Below are 25223 nucleotides of genomic sequence, written 5' to 3'. Positions count from 1 at the left end.
AGTTGGTACTCTCACCAGCACAACACATAGTCCCACAGGACACGTGCTAGGGTTTTTGGAGTAGTTGCAGTACAGCTAATTAGCTCAGGGGATGCGTGTTCAGGCTACGTTACTCCTGGATCAGACTCATCTATGCAACTGTGAAGAGCTGCTCTAACTGGTGTCACCCTATTCTCTCAGTTGTTTTTTATTCCTCTGTCCCCTTATACATCTCCTGTCCTCTTAACCCCAGCACCGCACAGCTTGCAACCCATCTCTTCCTGTGCAGAAGGGAGGGTGAAGGGCTTTAGCACACACTAGGCAGAACTACAATAGAAAACTAAAACAAAACTTTGAGTACCGAGCTTAGCAATCCTGCAGTTACAGAGAGCACAGTGATATCTTCATCACTAAAAGCTGTCATCAGAAAGGAGTTACAAGACCTGGAGAATTTTATGACCCAATATGAGAGTGGAACAGGTAAGGATTTCATCTGCATTAGGAAAATTGCATTTCTTGCTTAACTCATCATTTCCAGTGCAATCAAAATAAAACGTAATCACAAACACATTATACATTACTTTTTTCTTGCTGTTTTTCACCTTAGCAAGTTTGAACTACTCCACCCACCTGTCAGCATATCGCAAAGTGTTCAGGGTATGCTCTGTAGCTATGTGGCTAGGTGATACATTGGCTATCATACATGTCTTGGAATTGCCAATGAAAGAATCCTTTAGGACCTAGGAGTGGAAGGAAAAAAAAAAGTTTAAGATTCTTAGTAATTCATATATTTATTTTCAAACAATAAGGGATAAAAATTTAGAACCCATAGGATACAGACTTGCAGTTTAAAAAAATTACTTGAGTGGGTTACTATGTATTAGAGTCCCCTGTACACACCATTTTGCACAAAATACGTGGTAAAGTGATTTAGTTCTGCTTAGAACTTATAAAAAGTTAACTAAGTTATCTTGCGCTTCCCATGAGTTAACAGCGTGTGCAGAGGCATTTTAACATGATTCAAGTGACGCACAGTAACTGTCTCTTTTTATGTAGTCCACACGCCTCAATTTGTCGTGTAATTCTTCGTTTACAATTTAAAACGAATACAAGCGTTCGCCAGTGCTCCGAACAAACCCTTGCACCAGGTGCCACAACGGTGCCCATATGTTTTGAGGAATAAAGCATATGTTACAACTAGAGTGAAGAAACGTTGATCAAAACTCCCGTGACTGTTACTGAACAGAAGATGCAAGATTGATGGTAGAGTGGGTGGAGATGGATGATAACTCTTTTGAGTCTGGTTATGTAGATGTACACAACATGGGACTAAGAGGACTCAATCATGGAGTTTGGGAGTTAGTGCACTTTTGGGAAAGCTGTGGTCCTCCGGATTGATTATATTTTGGAAAAGTTATTCATTTCTGTGTTTTTTCAAAGGTTTAATAACAGTTATTGAATCATTTTTTTTTCATTTTGCCCTCCTCAGGGAAATATCTATTCCTGCCTTCTTGCTGGTTTTACCTGAGTTAATTTGCTTTGCCGGAAAGGTGTATGAGCGTGTTCCTGATCCAGCGCCCGAATGCATTCCTTTAGCTACCAAAACAAGAGGGGGAAAAACACATCAACCACAAGCTGGAGAGGAACTGAATTTCACCATACCTAACCTACAAATTCGCTATTTCCCTTATGTGCCTTTGGCTCCTACCATGTGACGTCCCTTGCAGGAGGCGTCTACATCACAGCCACAGCAGTGAAAGACTAACTTTAGCTAGTTCAGGTATCAACAGCAGTTTAGCAGCACTCACAAAGAGCAAAGGTACAGCACAAAGCATAGCTAGCCCAGCCTGTCGGCTTTATGGGCTATATAAAACATGTCCAAGAAGATGGATAAAAAAATACACGTTCAGCAAACACAGAGCTTCATGCTACTGTGGACTGACTGCTGCCTGCACCACAGCTAACTAATCTAAAGCCAGATCAGGTGAGTCTATGCTAGGCTATGTTAAAGCTTGCCAGGCATGTGTATCCTTAGGATGTTACAGGTGTATGAATCCAGAACAGAGCTTTTTGAGCTCCTTTTCTAAAAGATTTCCTCTAGAATAAGTTCTTCCCCTTCAGAAAAAACCCACTTTGGACAGCAGCAGTGCAAATTCCTTATCCCATTCTGGCAGTATTTTCATCTTTAGCCAAAAGTGGCACAAGCAAATACGGGCATATTCCTCGCCATACCAACTCTAGTCTGTAGCCTAGATATCCCATCTACATACCCTCTAAGTGTGGATACACTGGGCTGTGTTAGGAGAAGGCTGATCTCAAGCCATTTCCTCTCTGCACCAGCACAGTGCCCCAAACCTAACCCGAGGGGAGAGCTTTGGCTAGCAGCCAAATAATTAGACATAAGGGGAGCTGGGTTCAAGCCCAGATTCAAGCCTGTGCTCAGAAGGCAGCATAGACGCAGCCTGTCTGTCTAAACAAATATTTCACTATGCTTTTCGGCTGGCTAATAAGAACTATACACAAAATACTGTGAGTGAAGCAACAGACTATGCAGGGAGTGGAGATATAGCCACAGAACTCCCATCAAAACTAACAGAGCACGAGTGGCTGGCTACAACCATGCCTTCCACAAAACACGTCATATCTCTCCTTCCTAATAACCATCACCAGAGATAGCTCGTAGTCTTGAAGAAACATTTCTAGATTTATTACTAGAAAAAAAATGACATTTTCAAACTTAAATACGTGTCCTTTTGGTCATGTTTTCACTGGAACAAGCACAATAGCATCACAGTCCATATCAAGCTCGGATGCTCTCCAAAACTGGCAGAAGCGTGTACAGCCATGAGGCAAATCATTATAAAAGCAAATATCGAGGGAAAAATAAGCAGATTACAGTATTGTCATGGTGACATTAGCATGAAGCAGCCTTTCTACACTTAAAGGAACAACACCCACTTAAAATGACACATATTTCTCACTTTTACTGCATATTGTATAAAGCACACCTCTAACAACAAGTAAGTACAAGATCATCAAAGTATTTTCATGTTTGATATTGCTTCTCATAACTGCAGTATCTGAATATCCTCTACTTGAAATCAAGATGCATATTAAAACCAGCAGTAAACTTCAAACTTCACATATTTAAAGGCCAGAAGAGAACATTATGATCATAAATGAATAGAGCCAAGTCTTTACAGACTGCAGGTCATGTAGACTTACTCAAAGATGGCTTTTAACTAGTTAATTCTGTTGCTGTTGGCAGCTTGCCAGGTATTTAGTCAGCTTCACACAACAGCAATAATATGCATAGTCTCATTTAAAAGTTCCTTTTAAAACAGTTTTACAAAACTATGTTAAGCCTCAGTCCTCAGGAATCACCTCTGTATTTCAAACAGATAAATTGGGACACACTGTAATTGTGAGGGTCACACAGAAAAGCAACAGACTCAAATTCAGATCCTGACTCCCTTGCCACTCAGTTATTCACCAGCAAGTACTCAAGAAAGTGAGAAGCTCGCAAATACATTTGCTTTCCATGCTATCTCCCAGTATGGATGCTATTATTCCATAATCAGAAAGGCTCCGTGCAAAAGAACATTTTCCATTTTCAAAGCAGAACAAGCCAAGCCCTATTTACCGCATGCTAAGAGCGTAAATGAATGATGGTTGCGTGCAGTAGCTTCTGCAGTTGATTTGCACTCTCTGATTGCATATCACCTTCCTCCTTTATGGAAGTCCTCGCTTCATCCATGAGCTGTGTTCGTTTGAATTAAAAGGCATGTAAAGCCTGCCGCACAATTTCTACTAGTGGCATTTCTGCTTTATCTTAGATGGCATTTCTCTGCTCCTTGTCCCTCTTTACATTACTGTAAACACTTGCAGAAGACAGTTTACATCAAGAGTGCATCTGCTGCTGTTCCTTTCTACCCACGTGTGAACTCCTATATGCTATGCTCTTGAGTATTTAAGTCCTTTCTTCCTGATTTGTTAAAGAAGTCTGAGTTCAGTGGTGAAAATAAGCAGCAGGAACAGATGTGCTTTTAGGAAACAAATACTTACAGAGAATATTAGCTTGAAATTGCTGTAAGAGGGACATAAAATTTCTATATAAAATATGAGACACCTAGAATAGTATACCTAATATTTTCTATACTATGTTTACCTGGCTGGCTCTAAGAATGCATCAGAAAGACTTGATTTTCATCCCATAAAACCTTTTCCCTCTTAAATTGTCTTTCAGGCATCAAAGTTAAACTGGGAACACTTAGTACTTCAGGGTTTTTTTTTGTTTTTTTTTCCCTCCATGGGATCCATACACACTATTCTGTGGTTTCTTTTCAACTTAAAACCCACACTAAAAATTAATTACAAAACCTTCCCTGGACATGCTAGTAGCTTACTGCTAAAAGGCTTTGGTTTATTTCTGCTCCTTCCATTTTTGTTTGTCGATCTGAGTCTCTGGCATCAGCTGCCCTTTCACTGCCAGCCAAGTCAATGAATGATATCCTAGAAAAAACAAATTTGCATTTATCTTAGTATCTTAGGTGACATTAGGGGCTTTTTTCTTTCTTTCTTTTTTTTTTTTTTTAAAGAACAGAATAGCAACACATGACATCAGAAGACTGGTTAGAAATAACTACCATTGAACAAGGAGAAATACTCACTGGAAATATCTGAGGCATCAAAATAAGTATAGAAGCAGCTACAGGAACAGTGTCAGAGCGTTCTGGCACTAACACAGTCATAATAGACAGTCTAATTGCATGCAATAAGAGTGCTCCACAGTTTTAATGGTAAAGCTATTTAAAGTGTAAAGCCTACATCTCTCCAGATAATCATTGTGCTTGTAGCTTCCTAAGAACACAGTTAAAGAAATTGTAAACTTTTTGAGTCTCCTTCCAGGTAAAACGGACGTCTGCCTAGGTCAAATGGGAATTCAGGGCAATATGTACAGAAATTTCCAGTATAGTAAGTAATACATTGAGCTTTCACTGCTGCTGTTCCCTTCCTTCCTCAAATCTCTACTAGACCTTCTCATGTCCCCTAGTTCTGGATGCCAGGTACTCTACTGACTGTAGTACTACGTCGTCTCCTTTGCCCTTCCTCGTATTCTAGAACAGCTCTGGCTTCTCTTATGGGCATACCTGGGGATCCTTTCCCCACTCCAGTTCCAGTTCTCTTTCAATAACAAAAAACAGCACACATGCCACACCTACATAACCACACACACTTCTACTTCCAAGCCTGCCTGCTCTGCCTTTACCTTGCTCCTTTCCACTATTTGCTGCTCTAACATTTCGCCTTGTATTTATAATAAGATCCTGGGGAGCAAGATTACATCTTATTTTTGGGGAGGGTGAGTCAGCATGTTTTTGGACACTCAGCAGTAATGTAAACACCTAGACATCTTTAATCAGACTGTTTCTTGGGGTTGTTTAGTCTGGAGAAAAGATGACTCAGAAAAGACACAATTACAGTCTTTAAATATGTAAAATGGCTGCCACAAGAGGAAGTAAATTGCTTTTTTTTGTCTGCTGCAGATAGCATCAGTCTCACATGCTCAAGCTATCAGAGAGGTTTAGGTGAGTTACTAGGTTTCCTCTGACAAAAGGGAGACTTCTTGAATGGAAACACCTCCCCCTGGGCTAGTCACCCCAGGCTTCCTTTACAGACAATTAGGAGAGAAAGGTGCTTTTAGAGGCAACTGCATCTGATCTGTTTTAGACGACTACACAGAATGGGATGAATCAGGTCCCAGAAATGGCTCTTTCTTTTCACTGACTTCAAAAGTGATGAGCTCACATGTAGAAGTGACCACTGCAGATATCTACCTTTGGCCAGATTATTGCCAGACAGGAAAAGCTTTCTAACACTGAAGATGAAGGGATGGAATTGATTGTCTCAAGATGGCAGTAAAACTCCTTCACTGGAAATCTTTAAGAACAAGTTTGACAAACATTTGCCGGAAACGTCTTAAGCACTCTTCCCTGGAGCAGAAAAAGAGTTATGAAACTTCTCAAAGCCCCTTTGAACCCTGTCTTCTGGTTTAATTTAGTTACCCACAAACTCAATATCTCTTCTCAGTTTGCCTCCTGGATGTCCCTGAGATCGACTTCCTCATCAAATGGTGGTGGTGCAGATCAGCAAGTGAACAACATTGCATATCTGCCAGATTGTGCAGTTCTGTTTCTAATCTTACCTTCCAAATGTCCTGTTGGCTGTGTCTTTAATTTGGATCTGGATGATAGCATGAGATCGAGAGGAATCCGAGTTGACTCCAGTAGCTCCTGTGCTACGTTCCTTCCCCCCCTTCAAAATCACCTGGAAAACAAGGGGAACAAAATCTAAGTAAATTGTACATAAAAACACAATCTCTCAAGAAAAGATCCTGCCCTCTTAAGTTTAGGTTACATTCAAAGGAATACTTCATTACAGCCCTGAAATTTTGGTGCAAGGCAGGTGCTAAGTTAGACTGACTCCCTTCCAAATGTTTCTTTCAGAACTTTGTATATGGATTTGCTTGTGGTGACACTACAGAGTTCAGAGAGCATTCTGCAGGTAATAAGTTGTTGCACTGCATATTCACTCTGATTTGCAAAATATCTAGACTATAAAATGAAAGAAAGTAGGTTGCAGAGGTAACCTCAGACACTTGTGGGACTGAGTATTTGTTGTGGTTTTGTTCTTGTGGTGTTTTTTTTGTTTTAATTTCACATTCTTACGTCACAGATTGGTATTGTTACCCAGAAAATCAAGAGGCATGCACTGTAACAAGATGCAAAGTGCCAAAACATTTCTCCACAACTAAAAGAAATAATGCCAGAGTAAGTAGCAAGGCATCAATCATATTCAAGGTCAGCAACAAAATAAGAAAACAAAGGGCAGAGGCATGGCAGAAGGGCAACAGCACCTTCAAGATACAATTTCAGATAATTCTCTTTCGTAAAGTTTTAAGGACTATTGCAGGAAGCCTAGCAATAACTACAGCAGGACATTCATAAAACAGAGTCATTAACTTTGCTTCTGGTAGCAAGAACAAATTAAAATATTAATCTAGCAAAATCAATATGGTTTCAGCGGACAGATGCACATTACTCAGKCCTTTCAGTGGCCAGTCACGTCTCAGCCAGCAACATAACGAACTGTTGCAGCACCTGAGCATTATACCAGTGCTAAACGCACAGAAAATTTCTGAACCCAAGCCAACAATGAATTCAATTCAATGAATATTGAATAACTGCAGACRTATTCAAGACTCTTCCCATATATCTGTTGCAGACTATTCAAAAGCTCTGAGTCAAGCTCGTGACATTTCTGTTTTCAAAAGAGGCTGTGGACAATACAAAATTAGTTTTTGCCAAGATACCTGTGAGAATAAAGTCATTTAATAGCTCTTCTGTGTGTGGAATGTGATAATACAGAGGAATGTGTTAATCAACCATATAGCAGATTTACAATCTAATTTGCAGAAGCATCACCAGCATGTCCTGAAGCTTGGAGTTAATGAGAGGATAAAGAACAAAATTAAATGGAATATAAGTGGGCAACACTGTGCCAATTTTAATGAGTCAATTACACTATCAGACACTTTTAATTTACAGTTCCTTACTGAGAAAGGAATTAAATTATGCAAAGTCAAGAAAAATGGAAGGCAGATTTAACCAGCTTTCTTACTGCAGGACAGAGCAGAAAATTTGCTAATGCTCTTGCAGAGCTCAGCCAAGCAGGGAAGGCAGACTGAAGCCTTGCTTGTGCTGAACGTCAGCTACTGTTTAAAGACTCTGATTTTACAAGGCTGTTATCACCTACCATTATCTAAGTAATGTCTCAATCCTAACTCAGTTCAATATCTCAATCTTAAGTATTTTCTAATTTCTAGTTTTATTAATTTTCAAATTTATATCTATCCTCCCACACCCACGTACCCTTTATACAGAAAACATAAGCTCATAGAAGCCAAAGAAATTACACTGGAGAAAAATATGGATCTATCAAACAAGTAAAAAATAAACTAACCAACTATGCTTGCCCAGCTGTAAATTGTATCTTCACATCCACAGTACTTCTCACCTTTTATTGTTTTACTTGGTGTACTGAGTTGCGTTTAGACTTTAAATCCATTTTGAGTCATCTAGGATCTTTCAGGGTTTGTTTTGCTGGGACACTATTTAATTTCTGGGATAGTGACAGCAGCCTGTTTCCTGGCAAAGGTCTATCCCTAAGGTGTGGCAGCAGAAGCAGCAACTCTAAGTCAACAGTTCATGTGTCACTAACACCAGTTACGGTGACACAGGAAGCCTACCAAATAAAGGCACTTTTAACAGTGCTCCTCGATGCTCTGCTGAGGTTGCCAACTTCAGAGCCCTCAACAGGAACACACACATGTAGTACACAACAAATAACAATCTTCTCTGCAAATCACTTATCTCACAAATTAGTGAATTGGGCTGTAGAAGACAAAATAAGCACCAGTATAGAGGTTACCTCTAACAGTAGGTCTACAGAGTCCACCTGAACCTCTCGCAGTCCAACTATYTGAACGACATGCTTGCCGTCTTCTCTTGCAAAAAGTCTGAAAGGGAAACATGGCTTGCAGAAAGGAAATTTTTGAAGTCTCAAAGAGCAGCAATGGAAACACACGTCAGTGCTATGACACTRTGTGCAATATGCATCAAAGCTACCAGTTAGGGGAGAGAGAACATTGTCATTCACTTATTGTCAGAGCTGAAGAGCTATTTCATTTATAATATGTACTATTCATATTTCACTGTTAAAAAGATCTTATCAACGCATTTCTGCTAAAATAGGGAGCAGTAATATAATGAAGCAGACAAATAAATTACGATGTTTACATTTTAGCGTTCCTGCCCCTCTTTGAACTGCATCTCGCCCTTTTCTAGGAAGTTCAGACTGTATAACTTATGCTCTGCTCAAGTTTTCAAGGTTTTTGCATGGCATGGATTYTATAGCAGCTTCCATAGCTATAGAGTCAGAGTACGGAGCAACTCTGCTATGAATCACATAGAAGTAAACATTACACGATGCAGGAAGAACATAGCCATGACATATGTGGGGGAGAAGGGTTAATCTCCCCCATCAGTGACATGTAAGATAGCTAAGGGACATGCAGAGAATACCCTCTGCCTTCCYTAGTAAAACCACTCCTGACAGTAGATTATACTACCTGGCTTATATCCAAAGAGAAGTCCATGAACTATCACTCAATATTAAAAAGATCCTTCAAGACTGTTCTGGAGAAAGGGAATACACACTCACATATACACCCAGATGCTTGCAGAAATAGGTGAGCAGATGCTCACTCCCCAAAGTAGAAAGCCTCCCTGTTGAGCCCTCCAGTATGGATGGTCTCAGCATACTGCTCTCAAGGATGCTAAAGGCCTCCAGCTGACAGGGGATGTTCCTTTGAGATCATACTGGAAAGATTTCACCAYTGAGATCTTAACTGGCATTTGAGATTTCAGACCACAGTAATTTTTTTTTTTAAGACCAGGGATGTTCTGAGTTGTCTTGATTTCCACTCCAGACGGAGCTCCTGTGGAAGTACACACCTGTCTGAACAGGTCTTGGGCTGGGGAGCGCCGGGAGCTTCTGCTGGCGGGTGACAGCAGTGCCACCTGCAGAGGTGTGCTCTGGTTGAGTCACTGGGGTGCCAGGTAAAGGAGCTGACGGAGGGGGTGAGCAGACCCTGCAGGGCCAGGCATAACAAGGGGGAGCCTGACAGGATCCTCAGAGGCTGCAGCGGCAAGAGCCTGAGCCCCATTTGCACAGCAGGAGGGACAGCCAGAGGCTATGTTCAAGCATAAGGAAGACGGGGACCACGCAACAGTGGTCACCGGAAAGACTTCTGGCAACAGGAAGGCTCCTTCTCTACCTGCAGATGTTTAGCTGTTATATTATGCATATTATAGTGTAAGCAAAACAGTGTGAGTTCATATCTCAGACAGGGCCCTCATTTTTACTTGTTTTTTCCCCCCATAAAAATAACACAAACCAGTAGTCTCTATCAATGCCACAGTATTTAGTGCCAGATTCTGCCCTCCTCTTTCACTAACTCACTCCCAGGAACAACCCTAAATAAATATATAAAATTGATTATAGATGGTAATATATTAAATGTAATTGCACAAAACAGTAACAAAATGATTTATAAACAGTAACCAACCAATTCATAACCCTAGTTTTACAGTGATATGTCTCTTTATTTAAATACCTCTTTCTTCCATTTAGCAGGTCATAAAGCTGTCCACAGTAGATCTCATAAAAACTGATTAACACAAGGAGATCTTTCCTTGACTGTGGTGCTTCCAGGTGTCTAAAGATGTCCTTGGCAGCCAAGGCGTAGAGTCCCGGGTTCCGGTGAGTACCTATCATAGTGTAAGTCTTGCCAGCACCAGTCTGTCCATATGCAAAGCAGGTTGCATTGCCTCTGTAATGATAAGCTATATTTTTAGTGCCACATCTGATGTATTCATGTCTATTAAAAGGGATTCTGCAACGTAAATATCTATACATAGAGATGACCCTTAGCAAAGAGGTTCAGTTTGCATCTCCATCTGGGAAACTGCAAAACACTTAACAGCGATTCCCGAGCACACCCTATGAAGACCTGGCATGTCACACAGTGCTGGCTCTCCTCCTTCTTTCCTGATGCCAAAAACGCGTTTACAGACGCTAACGACACTTTATTATTTTTCCAACTGTTTAGACGCTACAGAGATACTGTAGGATTATGAATGGGAATCCTTTTGATTGTGGACCACAGAGGAAAAATGACTGTGACACAAGGTGCGAAACAGCCACAAGTCAGGTTCTGTGTTACCACACAGTGTTCTCAAAGACTAACGCCCTCGCAATACTGAGCAAAGTCAGTTTATCACAAGCTGCAGCCCTGTGTGCAGGTAAGTCAATCCGGGAACCTGTTGCTGCCTAGGGGGAGGTTTTGCTCTTCCATTCCTCTGCTCTCGGTTGTGTGACCTACAGCATCCCCTGTGCTGGCTCTGACGTTTGACTTTACAGTACTGAAACAGCAGAAAGCTTTCCAATTTTTTGCAGGTTAGTTTTCTGCTGTTTCAGTGGAGTAAAGTAACTCTTGGAGGATCACGAAATATGTCAAAACTGGCTTCCTGTAACCTGTGGGAGTGTGGCTGGAAGGAGGGAAAGGAAGCTGATCATTCCCTTTCAGTGGCAGAGCGCTGTTAGGTGCCCTCACTTCAGCTAGTGAAAACACAGTCTCAGCTTTATTCAGGATTACTGCATCTTGGTCATCATGTCACTTTAACGTTATAAGGGCAACGCACACAAAACGTCACGGAGGTCTCAGGATATGGCTCTGCAGCCTTGCAAGCCCATCTAAGCTGAGGCTACCACATGCCTACCTCCCCTTCCCACCCTTGCCCTTGTACAAGCACTGGCGCTCGCMACTATGAAGTGAAGAGATTCAGGGAACTAAATCGGCCAAAAAACAAATACCACAGAACACATGATATTTTTTTAAAAGTTTTTTTGGCTGGCTCAGTATCTGGTTGCAGCGAAGTGGGTAAAATGTGGGACTGCAGCATGGACAGTGAATAGTTTCTTGCCAGTTTAGACTGCTGAATTAGTTCACCATGGGGTCAGATGAGACCCAATGCCAGCGAAGGGAAAGTGGCAGGAAGGACAGAAAAGCAGGGGGAAGCTGAGAAAAAAAAACAGTGGCATCTCCTTTGGTGGCATTACTGGCTTGGCTGTAATGTGAATCTGTGCCTTTAGTGAATATTATTACACAGCAGGCTATAAACCTTATTCTCCCTCTTTCACTTTCCTTTCCTCAAGAGCATGATGCTTTGTGTCTCTGCTGCAGATACTCAGAGACTTTCAGTAACAGAAAGCTTCTTTTTGTCAGTGTTCAGCACRGATATGTCATTCTTGCCTTCAAAGACTCAAAATATAATTATATTCAAGCTTGTTACATTGCGTGAAAATAAGATTAYCCATGTAAAGCCACCATCAATTTGCCATTAATCAGGAAGCATGTAATTACAATTAGCCCTCTAAAAATATAAATCAATAAAATAAAAATAAACCACAAGCTTATTGAAGTTTCTATTTCCATGTGAACTGTACAAATACATGCAAAAATATCTCACAACCATCTCATGAAAGAGCTAATATTATTTTTCTACAGATGAGTAAACCAAGGCACTAGACACTTTGTGCTATACCACACAGAAGTCTTTGTTAGGGCAGAGATTAGACTCCAGGAATCCTGACACCCATTTTTTTTGTTCTAGGTAGGCCATCTCATCTCCTTGTTACAGCTGAGGCCCAATTTTCATTTCCTCTCACTGATAGTGAAGAAATTTTTTCCTGACTTATTTTGTCAAAATTACAGTCAAAGACATTCTAAATGGGGAAGGATATGCGGAAAAGGAGAAATGAATGCATTTGCAAAAGATGAAAAGAGTAAAAAGAAAAGTAAAACAGTATATGAAATTGGAAAACAAAAAGGCAGAAAATAACAAATGTATGCACTGATGCCCTACCCGTTAAAAATATGCTGAATGAGAGGATGAGCTGTCTTCATATACACATCCTGATTGGTACATGACTCCCCAAAGACTTCATCAAAATAAAAAACATGCTGAAAAATAAACATGATCTTTACATGAAAAGGAATATGTCTCACTTCCCCTTCACCCCCATTAGAAGACAAATTATAATAACAGAAGTCTTTCCAGTGACTTCATATGGCTTTGGATCAGGTCCAAAGTGACACGGCAAATTTGACATGCAGCATCACGTATGCAGGAACACACCATTACAACCAATCAACAGAATGAGGGTAGAAAGAAAAAAGGGAAGCAAAGATGCCTTAATCTTCCATCATTCTGAAGCAGAAGATACAGCAGCCTTTTGACAAAAAGCAGGAGAAAACTAATAAAAAAACCCTCATCTATTCCTGAAATGAATCAGCCTACAGATGTACAGTAAGACTACAACAGTAAAAAGGACTCAAAACTAGTCCTCAGTTGTGATTAGCTGTCTCTGTTCTCCAGACTCAAACCCTTTTTATGCCAGAGAAGGCTAAGCTATTCCTAAGCAAAGCTGGACTGCGTTATCGCAGAAGAGGGCAGAAGAAAAACCCTCCAATGTTCAGGGTCTGATCCCAAGCAGCAGGGTCTCTAGAAAGACTGCAGCTGAGGTCATTTTGAACTTTGGAGCTGGAGCTGGTCCTTCTAGGTTAAGAAGGGGACAGTGGAGACAGTCACATAAACACATTGCACTTCCAGAAAAGCTTCCCGGGACTGGTGTCTAACATTGCACTCTAATGAAACAGTGCCTGGTAAATTAATGTAGTAAATCTCCAGGACTGATAATCATTTCAATGATGCACAAACAAGCCACACTAGCACATGTGCAAATTAAAYAGGGAGTCGCAGCAGCTACACCTGGCTCACAGGGCAGATGAGCTCTGTAACAGGCCTGCAGTTTTGGGTCCCCAGGCCACAGAGCTGGAGCCTGTCCCAGCTCCCGTTTGGTCCGCACCGCTGGGCTTCCTTTCTGTAGGAACCAGGGACGGAGGCAGGGTGAGCAGCCAGACTTGGAAGCAAGAAAGTGCTCCAGGGTCCTACAGTACCRATATGGCCTTCTTGCCATGGCATACTTCTGAGTGGACAATATTGATTTATAGCAAGATTTCTATTACCAGAACAAAATAAACTAGCAGTTATTTCAGTGCTGAGACACCACAGTGATAGGCACCACACAAATGCCAAATATAGCTAGTCAGATGGAGGGAGCAGGGTGGAATGGCTGCATGTGTCACACTGTAAAAGGTGGTATATGAACCAGGCCTGAGAGAGCTGCAAACTGATTTTTTACTGGACACTCCGAACAGTTGTTCCCAGGACCCAGACTGTAAAAATAACACACAGAGCAGAGCGAGTACGGCTTGCTGCTCTCTAGAAATCAGTTCTGTTCCTGGTGCTGTCGGTCAAAACTGAGAATTTGAACTATGACAGCACAAGATCCTTGGGATTTAGAAACAAAGACCAAAGGAGAACTTAACTTTCAGAAGCATTTGAGAACTAAGAAGGGGAGGGGGCAAAGGTACAAGTGATTCATCGGAACAAACTACAGTGCTGAAAGAGTGTGAAAAGGAAACTCCTCACTGAAGTACMCTGGAAAGTTATTAGGGGACTCTGCAGCAGGCAGTTCTGTTACAACAATGGCATTCAGCAGAGGGTTTTATTTTGTCACGGGCAAAGAAAGCTGCAGGAGACATGCTTTGGGGGACTTAAAATTCTCAAGTTTTCTGCCACAAGCTGGCACAAATCAGGAGCAATTCCAATATAGTTAYGCTGAGCTGATAAAAAGAGCCCACCACCTATCTTATGCAAGAAATAAGGACAGCCCTTTTCTGTTTCCCCTCACTGAAATCCCAAGGTGGTTCTTGTCTGTGTTCATCATCAGTACAATTTGCTTTATCCCACCATGCAAGTGACTGGCCCATAGACATAAAATGTAAATGCAACACGTTACCTGTAAAATATATTGGGTGAGATCAACTGCCTCTTTCTTCTCATGAAGAAGTAGAGTTTCTTTATTTTTCACTGTGATGATATTAACCTCCCCACGTCGCTCCTCTCTCAGGCCCAGAGGACGTTTTCGGACACACACTCGGATTTTTTCAATCTCTGTCCACGGAGTTTCTTTCTCAGAGGTACTCGATCTACAATGAAATTGTAGTTTTGTATTTTAAAACCAGGTTACTACACAATGCAGAATATGCATAAATATGACTTGGATTTCTAGCTTTACCAGATAAATATTTCCGTCACACTCACCAAAAAAMCCTCATTGTGACATGGTGGAGTTTCTGCTGTTTTTTGCTAAATAGACTAATAACTTTTGTGCACTTTGTTAAAATAATAGTAGTGTTTACACAGCTATGTTCCTGAGCTTGTCGCTGGACTGGCATATCTTCAGTTGTCCACAAACATATGATCCAAGCTGGCAAAACATACAATTTCACTTAAAGAAACTTATTCTCACTGAAATTATTCTCAGCCACTATTAGTCACTTAATTCTGTACAGATAAAAGTATAAACAGATCTTGAAAAGGAGCGGGTGTAATATTTAGTTGCTTTTCCCCTAATACTGACTTTCTTTCACTCAATTATAGGCTGTCCAGCAGGTTGCAGGTAGATGTCTCAGACTAGGAAACTAGACAGTATCACCATGTTTCTATTCACTTCAAAGAAAACTTGAAATATTGATCTCTTCATTATCTCTTCTTTGGTCTTCTATCCAACTTGTTTCTTTTACCATAAAAATTATGCTCTTTCGGGGAACAAAGTTGTCATTTTAATCAAGCCCTGACTTGTCTGAAAGTACTCCTTCTGCCATACTATCCAAATGCCCTTCCAAAATCTCTTAATGTAGTGATTAAAAACCAAGCCTAGCTGTCTAGTAAATTAAAAACAAAAACACAGCAAGGATACAAGTTGTTCAATATCTCATTACAACTACAAGCTTGTAATGTCATTGCTGCATGATTCCCCAGAAGCAGACAATACGCAGATATAAATCTCAAGACGTAGTCTTTAAAGAGTTCACACAAGTCATTTTTCCTTGTAACTGTACTCCCATTAATTTTAGTATGGCTTTCCTATGCCGACCAAGATCAGGCCCTGTATTTAGATGGAAACTTCTTTCCCCTGAAAGACCAAGATACTTGAAATAAGATACTTTAGCTTATAGGCCACTATAAGCTTATGGATATCATTGGGCACCAGATGTTGTCAACAGATGATCAGAGGCTCTAAAGCTTACTTCTCATTTCACCAGAGGCTGAATTTGGTGACCTGTAAGGAAAGCCTTTGTTTTGCTCTCAGAGCTTGAGGGAGAAAGGACTGATTACAAAATCTGGAGAAGGGAAAAACTGAAAACTTGGTGATTCTGTTTACGACAGAAAAGGCATAAATTCTTTCTTGTACAGATGCACATTTAACTGCAAGTATTTTGTACGGGGACAAAATATGTTTGAATTCTGTATGCTGAACCTCAAGTTTAATTTTCTATTAACCTTTCTTAAACAGAAATTATATTTTATGACAAAATATGTTTTTATACTATTAGCAAAAAACAAACCTTGAAACRGATCATTAGAAACCTGATTAGACAAAAGTCAGAAGAATCCCCATGTCCTATCTGCTGACATGAAAATCAAGTCATTGACAGTGGGCAAATGGAAAATATATTTAAACATATTAAAAGAGCTGTTTATCTTTCTTCAGTCTTAAATCACTCCACTGTCCAGGGTTACTTGTAGATGAGACTGGATTAGTCTTAACAGTGGTCAAATCCCCAGGTGACATGGGAATGGATTCAGTGCAGATGGACACTCCCAAGTCAGGAACCACTAACCCAACTGCCAGCAGGCTGGCCCCAGCCTGGAATGCAGAACATGTGCTCTGTGGTCAAGGCAGGGGAAAGAGAAACTCGGGCATGTCAGGAGGCTGCAGGAAGCCCACAAGATGAACCCTAGTGCTAAGCACAAAGGAATGTGCTTAGAAGAAAGAGAAGAACAAGGGAAGAAAGCGAGAACAACAGAGAGCACAGCTCTATTGCAGGATTCAGGATCTTAAACTCCTCTAGCTGGTCCATTAGGTTATATTTTGTTTTTTACTTTCCAGCCCTGTGAACCCTACCCTTTTTGTTGCACCTTGGCTTGGTTTCCAGAGGACACAGAGAATGCACCAAGATGCCAATCCTATATTTAGGAGGTTAGCGCACTCCTCTGGAAGGCAGAAGTGGCAACGTTGAATTCTTCTCCAGTTCGAAACTGTGGTCTCTCATTTCACAGGTAAGTGCTCTAACTGCTAGGCCACCATAGTGCTTTCCCACTGTGGCAACAGCATCTGCTCCATCCAGGCTACRTGCATGTGCAACGGGAGTTGTGATCAACCCTGACTCCATGGATCCTCCCACACTCCATCTATCACCACCTCATACAGCTACGCTTGCCTGCAGGAGGTGGTAACCACCCATCGGGTGGTTGGCAGCGCAGATCTTCAGGCAGACTGGACACCTTGGATCCAATACATGTCTCTACATCAAGCTAGGACGCGCTACTGCTTGCCATCAAACACATGCACTCCTCCTGAAGTAGTTCACGAACCACAAATGGTATATCGTCCTGACTTTCAGAACCTCTACACAAGGTTATCATTTTGAACATAGCACTATGATCCTATGACAGTCTCTTTGCTGCATTTTAAAACAAAACTGCCACAATTTCATTGCGCTGAGCTTGATTCTGGTAGTATGTGCGCAGGGAGGAATGTACTCAGTCTGCTGGATCAGGATCTGCAGGAGATCTAAATGCAGAAGTGGCTAGTGCCTGGATCCCAACCAGATTAGAAGGAGAGGCCTGGGAGACATCTATCAAGTGTGGACACTTTCAGGGGCAGCTGATTGAGGCCTTCTTAGATCACAATTTCTGACTCAAGGCAGTCAGTTTACACTGCGCTTATCTGCACTCTGCCTAGCGTAAGCCAATAAAAGTTATATTGTGCTTTAAAAATGTTTCCAGGGTTGATTTACCAGGGGTCCAAGATAACCGTAGCCCCCTGTTAGCAATACTGGGAACAGTACGAATGTTACAGATCATGTGCTCAGGGAGCAGCTGCAAAGCTTCCCTCTCACCACTGTCTGTATCCAGTCCCAGTTATATTCATTCTGTTTCTTTTTAAAGTTCCAGTTTGGAAATTTATAAACAAATATAACTATCAGAGTATGCATCATTTTTACTGGGAAAAACTTCACAGACTTACCATCAACTGGCAACACTATATTTTGGAAATTTATGTTTTGCAAGATAGTCACATGGAAAAAAAAAAAAAACGAGAAAAAAAAGACTGGCCAAAACATCAAGAAAACAAAGGCTTATATCCTGCAAGACAGTGAAAACTATTCTTAGACAATCTTGGCAAGTAGCAGCTGGTGAATTCAACCGATTCTTTCTACTAGACTCGGAGAGTGTGAAGTGCTTGTTAATACATCCCCTCCCTATAAGATCTTACATTGTTCTGTACAACTTTTGCAGCATGACAGTTTGCTTATTTGGAGTTGATAAAGACAGATTCTCCTCCCCAGTGCTGAAATTGCTAATTATGATTAACTTGAAATAAGGTAAAATAAAGGGGATGAATTATTACCTGATACAAGAATGAGGTAGTCCATAATTATACCCTGAAATATGAGTTATTCTTTGTATTATGGGAGTTTCAGAATCCCCCAAGAGAGGAGCAATATCATCAGATACTGTAGTACAGTCCAGTTCACTTTTTGTGCATATTCCAGGAGTATTTAGGTCTCTTCTAGTTATTCTAATCAGCTCTGAATCATGTGGTTGAACGTGTCCCAGCATTTCCACTAGACTGTCCCTTTCTTCATTGGCACTGAAATCAGATGAACCATATGATTCAGACACTGAGTCTTTAACAGCTCCATCATTTTTCTCAAAGAAGGACTCAAAACGCAGTTGTCTACGGGGACCTGATCTGGTCACCTGAGGCTGAATAATAAGGCCACTTGTTCGGAAATCTTGCTTGTTTAAGTCTGCTACATCTTCCTCTTCTTGCATAATTTTGATTATTCTAATGAGCTGAAAAAGACGTTTGCGGTCATTCATGTTGTGGACCCCCAGTTTGGTATAATCTTTCATGGAAACCTTGGCAAGCTCATCAATCTTCTGAAGACCAAAGGCAGCAAAATGGGGATAGTATTTTTCAAGTTCTGCCTCACAAAGGCATTCATAAAGGCATGATGCCATCTTCAAGCTAAAGTCTACAATAAATCAAACAAAAGAAATATTAGATTCATATGAAACATCGCGGCTGACAGAGTTATTATTGAAGTAACTACACATTTCCCCAAATGCCATTATCTGCAGTCAGGATAGGAGCCTGTTAAACTCCAATTTCCGAAACACCGGATTGTCAAACAGTATGGAATATAGCAATAACAGAAGTACACTAAGTATGAAGCACATTTTTTACTTATGAAATTGTATTTTAAAATGATACATAGAAATGCACAATACACAGTTACTTACTACTGCAGAGTTCCTACACGTCTGAGGTCTACTTGATAAATGCCGCAGCTACTGAAACCCTGTTCTCAAGCTACAGAATGTAAAATGCCTAATTTTAGATACTCAACTTAATATCAGGGCATATGGTCTAGTGTGGTTCTGCAGCTATCCATTGTCAGCTAACTAAAGGAAAAGAAATTGCATTTGTCCTCACCTAAGGTTGAATTATTAAGACTGTTCATCTTACAGATGAACTACAGCAAAGTTGTGGTTTTATGTTTAAGTGTAACTTTCTGCTGAATTTCATGCATCTTGTGAGCATTTCTAAGTGTACTTGACAGAATACCCAAAACATTATGCAAAACCTGGAACACAGAATTTATCTAAATCGATATACGCTACTGGAACTCTGTACTTGYGTTCTTGGGAAACCCAAAAAACTAACATGCATGACTGAAAGGTATGTGGAAAAAAAAAATAAAATCCTAAACACATGTATTCCTAGCAATACATTTTGCTGYTGTTTGTATCCAGATGGATTAACATCTGCAGATATTTTTACTTATTTTGTAAAATGAAAAAATGATAGCACTTCAAATATCCATTGCCCACTGCCTTCTTATACATTTGTTCAGTCTAGGACCTTAGCAAATACAAATCTTACTCAATTTAGGAGGTGATAATATCCTTCAATAAAAACAAGTTATTTAAGCTGAAAGTTTTTTTCCCCGTAATTCAGAATAAGTTCTTTAGCAAGTTTTTCAAGCATCTCTACAATAATATTATATAAGAAAATAAGGTCACTAAATATCACCCCAAGGTTGATCTTATGTCATTAAAATTATTACGCACACAGTTGGAATAATAATAACAAAACAATGACGATTCTATTAAAATGCTGATTGCATAAGATATAACAGAGGCCAAAAGATGCATTAGAGGACAACTAAAATGATTTTGGAGCTGGAGTCTAAGCTGTAAATAGCGGTTAACCATAATAAAATTATGTGAGTCAGCAGCAACAAACTTCAAGACAAAAGCAACTGTTATATAGGCAGACTTTTTTATTGCATGTGTAATGCAGTTCCGAATTTTGAGGTAAAGCCAAAGCTGCTGCTGAAACTACTAGATCCAGAGAAGGGGAAACAAAATCCACAAAGAGGATGGTGAATCCAAAGATCATAGAGTCTCACCACTACACACATACAAGACCTCTCACAAGCATTCACAATTTCCCAAATTCTTTAACATCTACAATTCCCCAAGAACTTCAGATTTCATTTAGAGGAGGCTTATGTTTTTGAAAAATGCCTAGCTTACATAAAGTAGCTAAAAAGATAAAACAGGTCCTCTGTAAATCTGTTTGCTTGCACTGCCGCAGGAAACCTCTTTGTTTGATAAAAGGAGCAGATTCCTTTCACCCATTCTTGCTCTGTATCCTAGGTTATATTTACATCATTGTATATGCTTCAGTTAAGTACAGAGTGACCAAAAAAACCAGTGCAAAAACTAATTCTATGTTAACTTCTATTTGAATGATAATGTTGGGCATAATTTTCTGGAGAGGAGAAAGAAACAAAACAAAAAAAAAAAAAAAGGAGACATTTTCCCAAAAGAAAGCAATAGACAAGGATGGAAGCAATGAATTCTAAGGTCAAGGTTCTAATAAAAAAATTAAAATATAATTAAATACCCATAAATGACTATACATTCTATTTTCCATCACTGGAGTAATAGGGGACTAAAAGTCTCGAAATACGGAAAATCCAAGTAATACAGGTACTACAGAACTTACAAGAAGGCTACCACTGAGCCACATAAGCGGCTCTGCACAGCTTACTGGCTAAGGCTCTGTGCCACATGAAAGCAACTAAACTGCTTCCTAATGGAAGCTGGCCCTGAAAGTAATATAAGTGCTTTTTCTGCCCCAGATATAATAAATCTTCCTGGATCTAAGTGGTTCCAGGAGCTAACTTCAGTGTCTCTCCATCCATGGAACAGCTATTTCACAATCCAGGAAAATTGAACATTGACTAATAAAGGAATAACAAGTTAATTAACCTTGGGAAAAATTAAGCAGAAGTCATGATGAGTTCCACCATTTCTGATCATTTTAAAAACTCAAGAATAGACAGTTTTCTAAAAGATTTGGTCTGATTCAAATGAGACAATTCAGGGGAATTACAGTTGTCAAAACAGATGATCACAATGAGCCTTTCTGGCCTTCTGATCAGCAACGTTCTAAAAGAACAGAGTGCCTTTCTCCCCCTAAAAAGAGGGGCTTATATCACCTAATATTTTAGACATTAAAAAAAAAAACCTCTACAGATACTGTTTCTCAAACAGAAATATAATTCTTCAAAGTAAATTAGCTCTGTAAAGAAGCAAGGCATGCTTTCAAGAATCCTAAACTGTTAATGATAATGCCATCTTCTGGCAAAAAGCAGGAAGACCTTCACTTTTCTACAAGGAGTAACAGCCAGCATTCCCTCAGTTATTGTCAGGATCTAATTTTGTTTGTTCATGTGAGACAACGCTGTTTTCTGGTGCATAAAAATACAACATTCTTCAAAGTGATTGCTTAATATCAAAGACCAAGTCTTGCTTCCAGCAAAGATGTAAAGTGACTTCCCTGAAAACAGCATTGAGACAGAATTCTTCAACTTCTTAAAATAGTTTGGATATAACATATGTTCTGAGGAAGACAGAAATCAATTTGGAAGCAGAATTCTTTATAAGCACCCAGTTATAAGGTCAAATAGCCTCAGCCTTCAGAATTTTTCATTCAATCTGTATTGTAACATAGAGCATAGTTCTTTGCAGTTCAGTGGTTGCTGTTCTCATTTTAGCTGGCAGAAAAATTCAGTTTCACTTTGAAATATTCACATTCCTCTCAAACAAGGGACCAGCTTTTGCTCTGGCAAGAGGGTGCTGCAGCAGGTTAGTCATGCAAACAGTGACATCAGTTAAGTCCGAAGCATCTTACTTACTAATACACAAGTTAGCTGTGAAGGAGTAACAGTGATGATGCACCTTACTGCTGAAACACATAAGTTGTCTAAACAATAGGATATCTGGATTAGAGACCAGTCAGCCTATTGCCTTTATGTGGCAAACCTGAGTTCTCTACAACTTACTTCTTATGCAAAGGAGTCTTGACAAGATCTTAAAAGTCTGCCAGGCTCTGGTAATGGGTAAATATCCATTGTAAAAAGCATTAGAATTTTATGTAAAGGGACCAACATAAAGCACAGAATAATATCATAGTTTGTCATCAGTGAAGAACTGCACTGTTTTGGTAATGGGAGTTTCTGAAAGGGCATAAAGCTGGAAAAAAAAAAAAAAAGGCATAAATAGTAGAAACCAGTGGTTATATCTTATGTATTTGGAAGGAAATAAACTTACCACAAAATTATGCTCTAGGAGCTGATCTTCCATTTTAAAATGCTTTTAATTATTAATTGGMTCTTACACAGATCTTTTCACTCTCAACGCACTTTTCAAAGTGGAGAAATGGCTGGCCTTCAAAAAGATACTCACTCAGTGGCTGCAAGTCATTGTGCATAAACTAAAGCATGTAAAATCCCCACATAGACTATTTTATGAATAAAGCAGCCTTAGACCACTGTATCTTGATCCTTATTAATCTCTGATGTAGTAAAGAACTCAGTGCACTGTTCACTTGAATAGTAACACCCACATGCACTGTTATCCCCCTATAGCTCACTCATATTTACCTGATGATTTCAGCTGGCTTTCACTGATACTCCTGATTGTTGCCACTGAGACATGATGCAAGTATCRCTATATATCTTAAACTGGGGAAATGAAGTCACAGCAAAGTAAAGAGACCTTATGTAGCGCTCAAAACCTTAAAATGTCAATTAATGCAAGCATATATTTAATTCTGCAAATAATCTAAGATTATCATTCTGAATCATAAACTCTGGTCTAATCATTAAATAATTTTATTAGGAACAGTTCTCAAAGGCATCGGATAAAATTAATAATTTTTGAATCTTAACAGCACCTTATTTTCCTACCTATGACTTTGTATTGTGTCAAACACTGAAGTACCCTTTGCTTTACAAACACCTTATAAAAATAAAAGTTAAGAACTTAAAATTTGTGAATGCATGTAGCGGGTACCTATGCTTCCTCTCCTGATCACAGCTATACCAGTGTATTGTACTTCATTACTTGCAACCGCGTTATCCCAAACAAGTCTTCAGCACAGCCTTTGTGTCAAGGTGTTTGATGGTATTTGAGGTATAGAAGCAGAAGACTAGAAGGAAACCAATCTTTCCCGAGAACCCTGCAATGGAGAAAAGAGAGACTTATTAACTCATGTCAAGAGTTTCATTTATGTTTCTTATTCCTCTGAACATTAAGATCATTTTTAACTATGGTCCATAGCCAAATTTGATTTAGCCCTCCAGAAGAGAATGGCTAATTTGTTTTTCCAGGACACCACACAAAATGTTTTACCTTTAATCATTTTGACCCCCATTCCCTTGAATACTAGAGTATTCCTGTGAAGAACAGAGTCATGGCACGGTTGCACTTTTATAAGCACAAGACACATAATAAGAGACAGTCTCTGCTATAAAATAAAAAAATCATAATTTTAGTTTAAGACCAAATGCAATACGTAGTGAACTATGAAACACAGTTTGAAACATTGATCAGTGCGCCAGACCCATTTGTTTTGTAAGATCATAGGATTACACTGTGCAACTCCCTGTGCATGTACACAATATGGATTAAATATTCTGTTGGTTGTTGGAACAAGCGTAGCAGGCCATTTTGAAAATATGAGGAACAAAACTGAATGCTAGCAATAGATAACCATCTATAGCTTCTGTATAAGAAAAGTAACTGGAAAGGGAGGAGTATATGTAATGTTAACTGATAAATGTTTTACAGCTGGACCATGTAAAAGAATGTCTTCTCCCTTCATCAACATTCCTACTTCCTTTGCTGCTGGTATGCCTAACCCAGAGCTGGTTACTGGATCTACGGTTAATCTCAATGTTCTTTGAAACAGACTAAAAAGTCACAACTAAATATTGGGGGGGGGGTTTATTTTCAAATAAAGTATTTTTTTTTATTTGCAAAAGACTGGTAATTGTTATAATCATTATCTCATACTAATTATAGTCTGATGACCTCAGCAGAAGAGACTCCATCCTACAGCTGATACCCGACAACTGCTTAAAACAACAGCTGCATGGAAATGGAAGTGTCTAATATTCAACCACAGCTAAGAAAATAATCTGTGAGTTATATTAGGATGCTGATTATTTGAAAATTGTGCCTGAGCGCCTCTTGCAAGTAACATTTACCGAATGGCTTTCAGTATTTATTTAGTTTTGTAACTACATCAAGGCAAACTGCTGCGCATCTGCAAGTATACTTTCAGGCTCAGAAGGGACATGCTTACGGAATTTAGCCCCATAATGAGCAATGTATTTATAATTTCCCCAGCTTGAATTTAGTCCCAGAGTGATGAACATTGTATTTATAGTTTCCCCCACTGGAAGAAGCCCCCACATTTCACCAACTGTTTAGATATTCCAGTTCGGGGAGGGGGGGGGGGATCAGAATCACTCTGAGCTGTGGTGCTGCGTTGCTCRTGGTTACACAACTACAAACAAGCCGTCTGTTGTACGATGCATCTGCATCGCGAACGGAAAAAAATAAAAATAAAAGAGGCACATAGTTTCCAGACCGACACACGAGCGGTATCACATAACTACCGCGGCTGCGACCACAGGGCCACGCAGGTAGGCAGCGGCTGTGCCGGCAAACTTCCCGGTGACACGGAAGAACGAGCCGGTCGGTCGCAAACGCCCAGCCCGAGCCGGGGCGTCCCCGCGCCAGCTGCTCGGCCGCTCCCGGGCCGCCCGCATTGCGGCGATGCCTGGGAGCGCCCCGCCGCCGCCGTCGCCGCGCCTTGCCGCCTCCGACCCCTTCCCCCCCCCAGTTCCGCCCCAGGTTTGTTTTATTTATTTTTTTCCCTCTCTCCCGCACGTATCGCGGCACACAGGCGACCGGAGGCAGCTCCGGGTCCCCAGCGGACCGGACCGGGCCGGGCCGGGTGAGGGCAGCCGCCGCCCGGAGGAGGCTGCCGCCGCC

At 40.3% G+C, this 25223-nt stretch overlaps 1 protein-coding gene and 1 long non-coding RNA gene across 4 annotated transcripts in view; one reads left to right on the top strand and one right to left on the bottom strand.

Moving 5' to 3' along the window:
- KIF24 (kinesin family member 24) overlaps positions 1-23166 on the bottom strand; it is a 35115-nt gene extending 11949 nt beyond the window's left edge. The window contains exons 1-11 of one of the 2 annotated variants that reach the window (XM_026083710.1): positions 22823-23166; positions 22491-22607; positions 18208-18838; positions 14527-14716; positions 12528-12625; positions 10217-10432; positions 8470-8557; positions 6185-6306; positions 4386-4491; positions 1504-1575; positions 610-719 (exon numbers count right to left, since the gene is read on the bottom strand). In XM_026083710.1, coding sequence (XP_025939495.1) covers positions 610-719; positions 1504-1575; positions 4386-4491; positions 6185-6306; positions 8470-8557; positions 10217-10432; positions 12528-12625; positions 14527-14716; positions 18208-18824 — 1619 coding nt within the window. In that variant the 5' untranslated portion in view covers positions 18825-18838; positions 22491-22607; positions 22823-23166. Of the gene's footprint in view, positions 1-609; positions 720-1503; positions 1576-4385; positions 4492-6184; positions 6307-8469; positions 8600-10216; positions 10433-12527; positions 12626-14526; positions 14717-18207; positions 18839-22490; positions 22608-22822 lie in introns of those variants that run through there. The other variant, XM_026083711.1, reaches the window with a different exon arrangement.
- LOC112974597 lies at positions 10284-17664 on the top strand. 2 transcript variants are annotated; one of them, XR_003256337.1, is made up of 4 exons: positions 10284-10362; positions 10712-10904; positions 14638-14707; positions 16684-17664. It is a non-coding gene; the product is annotated as an uncharacterized LOC112974597 (long non-coding RNA). The 2 variants fall into 2 exon arrangements; XR_003256338.1 differs by lacking the exon at positions 14638-14707.
- Positions 23167-25223: the final 2057 nt, after the last annotated feature.

This window comes from Apteryx rowi, unplaced genomic scaffold, assembly GCF_003343035.1.
Source record: "Apteryx rowi isolate R43461 unplaced genomic scaffold, aptRow1 scaffold_612, whole genome shotgun sequence".
Classification (NCBI taxonomy): domain Eukaryota; kingdom Metazoa; phylum Chordata; class Aves; order Apterygiformes; family Apterygidae; genus Apteryx; species Apteryx rowi.
The sequence above is the reverse complement of the archived record's forward strand: the minus strand, read 5'-3'. Positions and strand labels throughout refer to the sequence as shown.